Source organism: Melanotaenia boesemani, chromosome 18, assembly GCF_017639745.1.
Source record: "Melanotaenia boesemani isolate fMelBoe1 chromosome 18, fMelBoe1.pri, whole genome shotgun sequence".
Taxonomy (NCBI): Eukaryota; Metazoa; Chordata; class Actinopteri; order Atheriniformes; family Melanotaeniidae; genus Melanotaenia; species Melanotaenia boesemani.
The window spans coordinates 2117904-2131488 of NC_055699.1; the positions used below are offsets into that span (position 1 = coordinate 2117904).

Genomic DNA, 13585 nt, shown 5'->3' on the forward strand with positions numbered 1-13585 from the left:
TTTTCTGTTTTTATTGATGGTTTGGTTCGACAAACAAAGACTACTCAATCTGAATGAGTCTGGTCTTTTCCTCCTTCATTGTTTCTTCTATCCTGTCCTTTGTTTCCTTCCTCACTTTTTTCTGTCTTTATTATTTCTCCTCCTTGAACATTTTTCAGGTATGACATCACTTTCATGTCTGAATTTTTTTTCTTCTCATTTTTCACCTCTCAGTTTTATTCTCCACACTTTCTTCCTCATTTTTGGCAAAAATGTTTTGCCTCCACAGTGGAGGCTTTAAGTCTCATCTAAAGACCCACTTTTATTCTCTGGCTTTTAACGTGAGTTGTGTGGTCCTCTGTGTCTTTTTATTTATATTTATTTTTCACTTTATTTTATTTTATTTTTTTTTACTTGTTTTTATTTTTTGTAGTTTTTAAATCTTTTTATTTTACTTATTTTATCTTTTTATTTTATCTTATTATATATATATATATATATATATATATATATATATATATATATATATATACATACATATTTTATCTATTTATTTTAAATGAATATTGTTGATTATTGTTGACTGTTGATGTGCAGCACTTTGGAGACTTTTCTTTGTTTTTAAAATGTGCTTTATAAATAAATTGGATTGGATTTTCAACTTTTTCTTCATTTCTGTCCCTTCTTCATTTTGTCCACGTTTCCTTATTTTTTCTTCTTATTTATTACTTCTTTACCTTCCCTCCATGTCCATCTTTTTTCTAGCCATTTCTTTAGTGAGTTTTTTTATTTCTTTTCTATCTTTTCTTCTTTTATTCTACTTCTTTTCTTTGTCTTTGCTTCTTCTCACCTCATTCTCACTTTTTTTTTTAAGATTTCATCCATAACAAATTGTCCAATAAAAGAAATTGCCAACTCCTTCCTGCAGATGCTGTACATCACTAAGACACACACACTCCAGGTTTGTAGCCTTGATATTTGTGTGTGTGTATGTGTGTGTGTGTATGTGTAACAATAGTCTGAACCTCTGACTCAATTGAGCGTCAACCTGTAACTGATACGTTTGACCAGAAAACCTCCTGTAGAGGTGACCACCATATGCACTCGCTGCACTCTGAAACACACACACACACCCACGCACACACACACACACACTTCTGCTCTGTTACTGGGAGCAGGGCTTTAAAACTCACCACCAGTCTGTTATGAAGATTTCCTCTTTGGCCTCTTCAAGGGCGTCAGCTACATCTTCCATGTATGTTTTGCCGTTCACGTACCTGCAGAGGACACAAACACACATAAAGCTGCAAAGTAATCAATAATTTGATTATTGAAGCTGCATTATCGAAGATGAAATGTTGCTTTGAATATTCAACAGTCTCTCCAGCAAAGCCTTCCCACAGCTCCATGCTTCCCACTGGGAACTTCATATGTAGATGCCTCCACCTCTTCTTCGCTGCAACTCATAGGAACAAACTAATGTTCACTTCCTGTCTTTCCTGATTTCTTTGGAGTTCTGTTCCTCTTACTGGTCTCCTTCTGTGGTCGGTTTCACTGTGAAGCCAGAATTTACTGTCCATTTTTTCGTCATCAGAATTGCTGATAATTATTTATTTTAGAGGCTGGTCAAAACATTACAAGGTTTCCCAAATCAGGACAAAAAATTAGTAATAAGCTTTAAAAAATAAACACAAATCTGGTCTTTATAAGGTCTTAAATATCTTAAATAGAGGTAAATACAACCTTGGATGAAAAACAACACATTACATAATAAACTATGTCATTATTTGAGAAAAACAAACCAAAAATGCAAAAGTATGTGTCTTAGATCTTGTGATCTTAGAGAGGCAACTAGGACCTCCCATCAATCTGAAAAGGCCTTCCTAATCAGTTAGAACTAAACTATTCGGAGTCCATCATTCTACAGTGAAGAAGATTATTAGAAAACATTCAATCTTCCCCAGACTGGACATCCCAGAACTTTCAACCCTAAGGTCAGATGGTACAATGCTCAGAAAAACTGCAAATAACCTAAGAGCTACATCTCAGACTCGGCCTTAGTTTGCATGTTAAATGTTAAAGTTCACGATAGTACAATTAGAAAAAGTCTGATCAAGTAAGACTTGTTTGGAAGGGTTGTTGGAAAATATCTCTTCTTTCTATAAAAACATGACAGCACAGCTTAAGTTTGCAAAGTTACTGATTAGACAATGCAGTCACTGAGTCAACCATCAACTCCAAGTATATACCATGTGTACCAAAGTATTTCAAGGTTCATTCACATTAGAGTCAAATGTGAGACGATCTGTCTGTCAGCTGCGTCGATGCTGGGTTATGCAAGAGGACAATGATTCCAAACACAGTAAGAAATCTTCAACAGAACGGTTGAAAGAAGAATCAAGGTGTTGAGACGATCCAGTCGATGTTCAGACCTCAGCCTGAGAAACTAATGCTGCAAACCCCAATGAAATAAAGAAATGTAAAAAAAAAAATCCTCCACAATGATGTGACAGACAGATAACATCCTACAGAAAACATACACTTCTGGTTATTGCTGCCTAAGAAGGCTCTACAAGCTGTTGAATCATGTGGTGAACGCAGCCTTTTACACACTGCTTCTGCATTTTGGCTTCGTTTGTGGTAAATAAATAATGGTACAGTATAATATGTCACATGTTGTTGTTCATGTGAGGTTGTATTTACCTCATTTTAAACAAATGATGTGGACCAAATGATGTTTATGTATCATGTCCTGAAACCTAAAACTGAAAGGATGCAGATTCATCTGCCACTCTACTGAACCTCCTCCCTCTATTTTTTATTCCTGGAGCATCCACCCGACGATTTCCTCTCAGAATTCGATGGGGGGTTTTCCTACCTTTTTATAGACAAGAAAAACAAGTTTTTCTGAAATCATTGTGTTTTTTTTATTGCACACACACACACACTCTGGCACACACATTGTCCATCTCACAGATAGTATAATGTTGCCCAGCAGGAGGACAGGTGATGAGCAGGTGAGTCTCACTTTCCCTCTCTTTGTGTCGGATTACTCCAGCGGGACACACACACACACACACACACACACACACACACACACACACACACACATCTCCTTTTTTATGTGAGAATCCTCACCAACATAGTGGAACTCAACAATCACAAATGAAGTCTAAAACACATCGGTTTAACAGGAACAGTCAGACAGCTTCAGCCTCACTTTCTACAAACCTTGTTAAGCTTAAGATCTGAAACTGACCCTGGTCCTCACAGATATAGACACGCAAGCACACACGCACACATTAACCTGCAATCACACTCTGCCAACTGGACTAAAACATGTCTAGACTTCTTAACTGACATCTAAACTGCATCAGGCAGAGCAGGGAGTTCTTCTTTCAGCACATTAACACATAGTTAAATAAAACTGTTAAGACGCGGTGAAGAGCGAGTTATTCTACTCCCGTGTTAACTCACTGCTGTTTGTATCAAGCCCTTTATTACTGTGTTGTCTTCACTTCTCACCTCTACCACTAAGGATTCTCTCCCCTTTTAACCCTTTAAACTCCAAGTCATTTCTTTGCTATTTTTGGTCCACTTGTTCTCTTTTTATGTGCATGTAGAAATTTAACACTTTTAACCACAGTCAAGATAGACATTATTTTTTCCGGAACAGCATCAGCTGTCAGATTATGAGGCTACAATTATGCCTTATTCCAGCTATAGAGGACCATTATTTTGTTCTTTTCAGATAGACATACAACTTAATTGTCAATTGTTGATCTTTGGCTGCTCCTGATTGGACATAACCATCAATTTAAAGTTATCTAATTGGTCAAATGTTTGACAGGAAGTGGCTTCATAATCATTTCTGGGTCAAAACAGAGTCTCTAAGCAAAATAGTAGTGATAGCAATTGTTTTTTATTATGAAAAAGTGATAAATAAAGCTGTTATCTTGGATCATTGTGGATTTTCCAGATAGAGTCTCTGAATAAAACTACATTTAGTAGCTGGATTGTAAACCTACTGGACAGAATATTAATGCCTGGAAAACTTCAGTGGATCATCTAAAGGGTAAACTATCCATCACAGTTTACTCCACAAAGTTACACACTACCGTTCCTGAGAAATAGTTGAAAATATAAGTTAAGGCGCTCAGGGTGTCATTGATCCACCCGTTTTAAGGTACATAAACACAAAACGTCAAATGTAAACGAAGCTTCGGTTGAGATTTTGAGCACATTGTTGTGGTTACCATTTGGCAGGGATGTTCTCTTCTTCTCTGGCGAAAGATCCGAAGCGGTGGTTTTTGAGAAAGGCCGAGCCGTGCTTCCGGGCGAAGTCTTCAATAGCCTGGCCCCACCAGCGAGCATGTCTGTAGCTGCTGCACTTCAGCACCAATGACCTGCTCAGAAACAAGACATTTTTTAAGCTCTGAGCTGAGTTTGTGTCGTTACTTTTCGGTAATGTTGTGGTTTACGAGCAGGAAAACTGCTTCAGGATTCTTGTATGTGCACAGACCTGGAGAGACTGTCAACACGGAGGCCATGTTTGGTTTCTGTGTCTTTTGAGTCCATCTTTATACCGAATTCTTTGTCGAACAGCATCACAAAGGAAATGGCACCAGAGTCTGTCTTCATGTACAGCAGGAACGAGTCCTTCACCACCAGCCAGCTGCACACATACAAGCATTCACCAAGCAATTCACCAAGAAGTCACTAAAGGTTTATGTTGATCCAGCTTTGTATTCCAGCAACTTTTAACAGAAACTGGGGAGCCAGGAACTTACCTGGCTGTTCTGTAAGTTCAATACAATATGTAAAATCTAATTGCTTTTCCTTAGTAATTTGTTTGATATATGGAGTGTAAATGGAGTGTTGAATTTCTCTTGAAAGCCAAGTTTTGCACATGTCGGAGATTGCTGGGATTCCCACAGTGATGAACGGAGTTCTGGATGACTTGCATTAAAAAACGATCACCTCGCCTAATTATGATGTTGATGGTCCTGAACTAAGGGTTTTAAATGTAGATAATGCTCATATTCTATCATGTGACTTTTGAAGGCTCACATACTGGTGATCTATCAAACCAAAATGGTTAATGTTGCTCAAGGAAGATGTAAGGCATTGCCTGAGTATTTTCCATGCTACTTTTACTATTTTATAGATCAAGGATCAACTCCAGACCTCTTGGACCAGTGTCCTGCTAGTTTTAGATGTTTCCCTGCTGCAACACACCTGACTCAAATTATTAGTCTTGTGCAGAACTTGACAACAAGCTGTTGGAGAACCGTTTCATTTAAGTTGAATTCCATGATATCTCAAACTATCTGGTGTTTTCAAAAAGCCTCTACAAGGCTAAGCATTTGAAAGCAAACAGCTTGGAAGTGTCTACATTTTTTGTAGATGTGTGAAAACAGATAGGATTAAAACTCTTACTGCATTGTCTCTGCTTATGTAAAGGTGTATTTTGACATTTGTATAGCTGTTTCAATCTATTATGGTCTAAATTTATCACAAGAGCCCAGCCTGTGTTATCCTCATCATAAAGATTGCTGAGACATCTTGGTGAATGAAGCAAAAACATAAGCTCAAGTTAAAATGTGCTCAGCTTATGTGTTGTTGTTGGCTTCATGCTTAGCAGCTACAATCTTGGAGAGTAAAACAAGAAAGCAGTTATGGTTTATTTAGCTAACAGAAGGACCCTTACCATCTGAAGTACAGTGACCTACAAACTTTTCATGAAGTGATCTCTCCAAACTATGCCACACACACTTTGGTCTATAACAAGCTAGGCTGGAGGACACGTTATCATGAAACTAATCAGGACTTCATGTGAATGCAATAGTTGTAACACTGATGTGAAAGTAGGAGTTTATCTAATGAACTAGGGCTTGGTCAAAAAGCCACTCTCAAAAAATACTAACAAGTGGAAAGCTTGTCCGGCCATTACTTGTGATCCATCTTTAAATGAGCATTTTTACATGTTATTGTACAAGAAAACAATCTGTGCTAGGAACTAACCATCACCTATTGTTAACAAGTACGCTCATTTGCCACCCCATGCTAACTCCTGCTGGTCTACATGGATGCTTTTATCATTACTGAAATGAGATGGCTGCATTTGTGTTTGTAAGTTTTGTAAATCTGGCTAATAAAGTTTCATCATCCGCATAGAAACAAACACAACTAATAAAGCCCCAAACTATCCTACTGTCTTCTGCTCTAGTGGTGAAAGTGTGTCTCTAGATCTCACATTAAAGACAATAAGGTTTTACAACCATGAAAAGCTAAAAATAAATTCTTTCTTTCTGTGTTTACTGACCGTTTGGACCAGCGGTAACACATTTTGCTGTGACCACAGCAGTTGATTCCAGGAATCCGATGACCACCAGAACGCTTCAGTACCATTCCTTCTCTGAAAGATAAAAACGCTGCTGGTCCAACAGGAAAACATGGCAAAAACAGCATTTCTGATAAAAATAATTTATTCTTTTACAACACCCCCATGGATGGCTAATAAAAACAGAGCTTTTAGAGAGTTAGCTGTTCTTACAGTCCTTTTGGTCCCAGGTCATGGATGAAAGACAGCTGACTAACATCTATGAACTCCATCTGAAAAACAGCAAAAGTGTCAGAAAATTTAACTGTATGAGTCATGTTTTAAGTTTTTTTTTTGTGTTTACAATGTACATCATAAAGCAGTGCGTTGAGGTTTAAAAATCATGTAAAAATAGGTCCTGTACAATAACTGAGTAAAGAGGTTAAGAAACTTTTTAAGAACATCCAAGTCCTTTCTCTGATTCTAATTTCCATAATGTGTCCCTGCAGATTTGTTTAGCGCCATCCTTACTGTTGCATGGTAGTTCCTGTACATCTGCATTTTTAGCAGATTATTCAGGTAATCCTCCAGTTGTTTCTAAAACAAAAACATCACAAATTAATTCATGTCACCTACTGTAAATGGTTCTGGGACAAAGGAAGTGTACCCTCTGTGAGCTCTAAGGTCATTGAGAAAAAATGAAGTGAATAAAATGTCAGATGAACAACAGCATGACATATTATGCTGTGCAAATATCTATTTAACAACAAATAAACCAAAATATGGATTCCAGTAAGGGTATAATTCGTTTTTACACTGCTCTCCAGTTTGGCTTAGGTTTTCTTAAATGAATAATGACGGCGTAACGTGGTGTTTTTTCATTTCATATAGCATTAATCTCATTTTAAGGCCTGGTAAGAACCACGTGGTTTATTGTGTTAATTTTATATAAAACCTTAGACTAAAAAGAGGATGCACTTACTTTTCCACATGACTAAAACAGAAGTGATGAAGACAATTGGCATCACTAGTGGGAGACATACCCTGCGGCTGGAAACTTGCTCCTCTCTACCCAGATCCTCCCCACCTCCTCTTGGGAGGTTTGGCATCTGCCTCACCTCATGCATTGTTGCTGACTTCCTCTTAATCGTGTGACTGCAAATAGACATGTTAACAATCTGATGTCACAGGACCAACTGTGAAAAAAAAAAGCGCTCTCACCTGCGTGTTGGCAGCGGCAGCCTCATGAAGGTCTTGTAGGTCCTCAGCTCTTTGTGGAGCTCGATGAAGTGTTTCTCCTTCCTCTTCACCAGCCATGTAAAATCCCCATGTTTTAACTCTATCTTATACACAGCTGGCATAGACTGCACACAGCAGAGGCTCCAGTGAGTTACATTCAACATTTTATTGTAAAAGGCTCCTAATAAATGACCAAAACAAGGATGAAGGTTACCATCACCTGACTCTCATTTACACTGGTGGCAAGAAAAAATACATGTGTGTATGTTTGAAGTAGTTAAAACCACCACATTTCTACTGGCTTTCATCAGATGTGATGGCTTGTTTAGTAGAAGATGAGGTTTCCCAGGAAAATATTTATGCATCTACAGAAAAATGCTTTCTTGCCTCTTAAAAACATTGAGAAATAGCAAGCGACACTAATTAAAATAATGTGCCAGCAGCTTTAAACTGCTTAATGATAGTTCATAGAAACGAGATAATAAAGCAAAGATGCAAAAAACAGACTCATGCCACAGCTCCTGACCAAATATAGGTAAGCAGATAACCTCTAAAACAATAAGATACTATAAAGCTGATATAAGATACAGGACCAAACAAAGTAACGACAATAAATAGAAAGATAATCAGCGTTTGTTTTCACCTTGTTGACGCTTCTCTGTGCGGTGACGTTGAATCGGTCCTGAGCCGAGGTAAAGCGCTCCACTTCCAGAACTTTGGCGGTGATCGGAGAAGACAGAAAGACTTTGGCCTCAGCTTCTCTGAAACCCACCGTGTGGTAAATACAAGTGAAGGGCAGCTGCTCAGCTGGGGAAAATGCACACAGTTACAAACAGCTCATACAAAATCAAAACATACATGTGCAGCTGTGTGTGCTGATGGGAAATACCAGGGATGTTGATGTCTGTTGTGTCATATTCGCCATCACCAAGGTCAAGCTCACGGGTGTCCAGCTTCTCCATGATGCCCGTCATGTCATTGGCTACCAGCTGCAGGGTGCTGGAGGTGGGCTCGGACTGCCGCAGCATGGCTAACACTTGATGTGGAGCCCTGGGCTCAACTGGAAACGCAGGTAAAGACGAGCAAAGAAAATGTCATGCATGAAATACATTTTCCTGTTTAAGGAAAACCTGCCTGATTCAGACCAGAATAAAACAGAAAATCCTGCACTTAACCTTCTCCCTGCAAAAATACTGAGATCCAAACCTTTCACTGCCACTTATATAATGCAGGTTAAATAACCAGGCAGTAAGAAAGCAAAAGTAAAAAGTCCTAAATCCAGCTTAGGAGTCATTTCGCCTCTGAGGCAATGTGCAACTATTAACTGCTTGGAAGCTAAAAAGGAAGTAAAAGGTTTCACTAGTTCATTAACCACAGCAGCATGACAAGCATCAGCAGTGTACCCACAGCTGGGTTAAATAATCCCAATCTGCTCCGCTCCACCAGCCTAACGAGACATCACCTCTTATTCTGCATCAGATCATTTCACTGGACGTAAAATGAGTGCACACCCCGAGTCCAGGATTAGTCAAACTTGATGCACCTGTATCGTCTTTGCTTGCTTCAGTAGATCCGTACTGTACACATCAATTTAAAAATCTCCTAATGAGATTGTTCACAGCCTCCACAGCAACTGCTTAGTGTCCATCATTAATAAGGAAAACATTCAAGATTAGTGGTGCTGTCATTTACTGAGTTTAGTGTGTGTGATATTTGGTGGTGCGTAAACACAGTTTAACACTGAAAATGATCTCATTAGGGTCTAAAGGGGCTTTGATAATAATAATAATAATAATCCATTTTATTTGTTGGCGCCTTTCTAGACACTCAAGGTCACCTTCCAGGATAAAACACAAGAATAAAACAAATCAATAAATACATTAATAAATTAAAAAGGATTCATAAAACAATAATAAAAGCAGTGTGAAATATTACAGTGAGTATGCCAGTTTGAACAGATGTGTTTTGAGTTTGGATTTGAACAGTTGTATAGAATCAGAGTTACAGAGGTCTGGGGGGAGGGAGTTCCAGAGATGAGGAGCAGAGCAGCTGAAAGCTCTGCTCCCCATGGTAACAAGGCGGGCTGGGGGGACGATGAGGTGGATGGAGGAGGAGGATCTGAGGGAACGGACTGGTATGGAGACATGGAGGAGATCGGAAAGGTAGGGAGGAGCGAGGTGATGGATGGCCTTGTAAGTGAACAGCAGGATTTTGTAGTGGATGCGGTAGGTGACGGGGAGCCAGTGGAGCTGCTGCAGAACAGGAGTAATGTGATGGGTGGAGGCGGTTCTTGTGATGACCCGGGCTGCTGCATTCTGAACCAGTTGAAGTCTATGAAGAGTTTTTTGGGGAAGACCGAACAGAAGGGAGTTACAGTAGTCGAGACGGGAGGTGACAAGACTGTGAACGAGTATGGCGGCGGTGTGAGGGGTGAGGGAGGGGCGGAGGCGGTTGATATTGCGAAGGTGAAAATATGCTGACCGGGTTATGTTATTGATATGTGATGTGAAAGACAGAGTGCTGTCGAGGATGACACCCAGACTCTTTACCTGAGGGGAGGGGGAAATGGAAGAATCATCAATGGGAATGCAGAAACTGTCAGATTTAGAGAGAGTGGATTTGGTGCCTACTAGTAAAATTTCTGTTTTGCTGCTATTTAGTTTAAGAAAATTTGAGGTGAACCAGGATTTAATCTCTTGAAGACAATCTGTGAGGGAAGATGGTGGGAGGGTAGAGTTCGGCTTGGTGGAGAGGTAGAGCTGGGTGTCATCCGCATAGCAATGGAAATGTATGTGGTGTTTTCTAAAAATATAACCGAGGGGGAGGAGGTAGATGAGGAACAGCAGGGGCCCAAGGACAGAGCCCTGAGGCACACCAGTGGTGACTGGGAATGACTGGGAGGTAAATGTTTTCAACTGGATGAACTGAGTGCGGCCGGAGAGGTATGATTTGAACCAGCTGAGGGGGGTGTGAGTGATGCCGATGGAGGAGAGTGTGTTGGGCCTGTGTTGGGAGAAAAAAGTCGATTCATGCATTTTAACACACTAAACTAATTAACTAAGGTTAAACTTACTTAAACTCAATCAAGATCAAGATCATTGTAACCGATTAAGCCGACATTAATACAGAAGGACTAAGTTAACTACAGTCTCACATCTCCCCGTCATCAGTGTAGTTCCTACATGATGTTTAACACAATGATGTTTTAAGCATTCCTTATGAGGTCTCTGCTGTGTAAAGTAGGATAGCTTTTTGTTTTACAGAATATGAACTGATGGATACTTTAATAAGAAAACTTCCCAACTTGAGATTATGTCTGATTAGATGAAGTCATGATCAACTCATAAACCTCCCACACCACACAACTATTTCACAGTTTTGGTCCCCAAGTGTGAAAATCTCATTCAGAGCCATTCAGAACTGCGGTGGCTTCCTACATCACCCTCCCAGCTTAGAGCAGAAATATTAAGCTTTTTAATCTGTATATTGTGTCTTTTTTGATCCACCTGTAAGAGGAAATTTGTCTGATGCAGTTGTGCTACAGTTTCACTGTCTTTGCAAGTAATATTTCATATTATAAAACTACTTCATTTGGTAACTACCTACATTTGAGACAGCAGGACTGAAGCAAAAATTAATTCAACTTATGGACGAATGTGTTATTTTTAGCTGGGAAGTTATTGAGAAAATGTGATTACATGCTGTGATAGTGATTCAGAGACTTAGAGGGCTCATTTCTCATCTCATCCATGATTCTGGGTCAATTTATGTGAAAATCCCTTGAGTCAATCCTCTTCATTCATGAGTGAGCGCACACTCACCGTTTGACCCGTTTTGTTACTTCCTGCACATTCCCACACCTACACTTATAATGAGGAATGTGGCTGAACAAGAGTCGCTGTTTCATGTGATTCTCCTCCGCTGATCCTTGATGTTTGGATTAGTTGCATTGCCTGATCGGAGGGAATAAATGCAACAGCAGCAGGTTTTCAAAGGAAACTAGGTAAAGGCGAAAATGGAAAGACAGAAGGAAGAAGTATATTTTTGCTCAGCATTAATTTGTCTTTCTTTCTTTCTTTCGTTCGTAATTTGCTGCAACAAAAAGCAAATTGGGAATTAGGTCACTTAATGAATCCAAGTTTAATATTCAGCTCCATTTTCCGGAGCTTCCTTGGGGAAATATCAGGGTCTTTTAGATGGACTCTATTTATCAGTATCTCTCTAATTGTGCTCATCTGCTGTTTGTTATTAAACAGATGGAATAAAGTTATTTTTTAAGAGCAGAAATCAGCAGCGAAGAACTATAACTGAAGTTATGGATGTGAAATACTAGTAAAATGGGCAAGTTGTATTACAGAGACCCAAAACCATGAATTGAAACACTCTCATATATTTTGAGTCTGATTAAAGCTCATCCTTTAAGCCTGAACAGCCTCTATAAGAGCTGAAAGAAATTATAGACATAATCACCTTCTATAAAGAAATAAAACGGTACAATGGGGTTTATTTTCAACTGCTGCTCAGAGTTTAGACCCTAATGATTGAATTAAAAATGAAAAATTATAAGTGAATATAAATTTTATTCACAAAACAACATTGAAGGCTGAATAATATTGCTGAAGGTGATCAAAAGCATCTGTGTACATGAAATCATTTTTAGCATAGTGTTATCCAATTTGTCTAACGGGGAAATAACAGGATAGAGATTTCCCATTTCTCCTCTGTTTAATTGTAATTTACTCATAGGACCAGACACAAAATATTTTACACTGGGATAAATTCTCTGAGGTCCCTAGATGTCATAGTATCGTTTCACAAAAATGTCCATACAAATTAGAAATAACAGAGGTTCTAAAACACAACCCTGTGGTACTCCACACTTTATCACACTATCTCAGGCTATAACCTTTGTATTAATTCAGTTTCGGCTATTTTATATACTGTACATAAGCACTGTGGTCATTTCAGGACTAAATTACAGTTTACTATTCACTATCAAATCTAAAATATCAAAGAAGATTTTACAAAGAGGAAGAAAAAAAATCAGTGTTTAGTAGAGCACTGATTGAAATCAGTGGTAGAACATATGAACACTAATTTGTCAAAAAATTCTGCATAGCCAAACTAATCCTTGGTTTTAGTAGAGATGCCACCTGTGTGTGATGTAGCTGTTGCACATGTTTTCAAAAACACTAACAACTCGCTTCTCAGGAAAAACTGTTTATATTTTGGTTCTGCAGAAAGTGAGACTATCATTTGGTTCTTGTTTGTCTACTTTCACTTCCTCCACAACGTCAATGGGAGGTCAGAAAAATATCTAGAGTCAAACATTTCCCTGTTAGTGTTGCAGCAGCCATGGGTCAAAAAGCTAAAGATACTTAATTTAATGTTTTAAAGTAGGTGTTAGTCACAAAGAGGAAAACTCTAGCTTAATAAGCAAAACCATCTTCCAAAAAGTCTTTTTTTAGGTTGACCACCACAAACCAATGCCAGCTAAACTAAAACCAATTAAACCACAAACTCTTCACAGAGGAAAAAAACACATTATATGATCCAAACCTTTCAAACAAACCCTTCATCGGTTCCTAACATCTACAGCACTAATGTTGGACTTTATTTAGTAAATTCTGCAATAATTAAACTAACATGAACAGATAACAGATGCCAATGAAAATGAACAGAACGGGTAATTCAATGACAATAATTACATCCATACAACAAAACTGATAGAAATTAATTAAAATGTTTGTAGTCTTGAGTTTCTGTAAATGTGGTTTGACATTACAAACATACATAACATACATTTTTAAGAAATCTGAAAAAAATAATAGTAAATTAATTTATCAAGAGACCATTTACACACTGAGTTAATATTAAGTTTGTATCATAAAATGCAAAATGTGCTGAAATGTAAGTGAAGGTTCAGAATCTACACACCAGTTTAGGTAAACAGTTTCTCTGCAGCCTGCAACCCTCAGAAATTTTCCCCCACAAAGAACATCCTGGGCTGTCAGGCTAAGAATAAACCTGCCTTTCAGCCTCATG

At 38.5% G+C, this 13585-nt stretch overlaps 1 protein-coding gene across 3 annotated transcripts in view; it reads right to left on the reverse strand.

Moving 5' to 3' along the window:
• The window catches only part of pld1b (phospholipase D1b), a 61058-nt gene that overhangs the window by 24119 nt on the left and 23354 nt on the right, over positions 1-13585 (reverse strand). For all 3 annotated transcript variants that reach the window (XM_041968614.1, XM_041968613.1, XM_041968612.1), the window contains exons 2-11: positions 8430-8600; positions 8184-8347; positions 7523-7665; positions 7345-7456; positions 6833-6898; positions 6536-6594; positions 6305-6397; positions 4502-4654; positions 4236-4385; positions 1173-1256 (exon numbers count right to left, since the gene is read on the reverse strand). In XM_041968614.1, coding sequence (XP_041824548.1) covers positions 1173-1256; positions 4236-4385; positions 4502-4654; positions 6305-6397; positions 6536-6594; positions 6833-6898; positions 7345-7456; positions 7523-7665; positions 8184-8347; positions 8430-8568 — 1163 coding nt within the window. In that variant the 5' untranslated portion in view covers positions 8569-8600. The remainder of the gene's footprint in view (positions 1-1172; positions 1257-4235; positions 4386-4501; positions 4655-6304; positions 6398-6535; positions 6595-6832; positions 6899-7344; positions 7457-7522; positions 7666-8183; positions 8348-8429; positions 8601-13585) is intronic.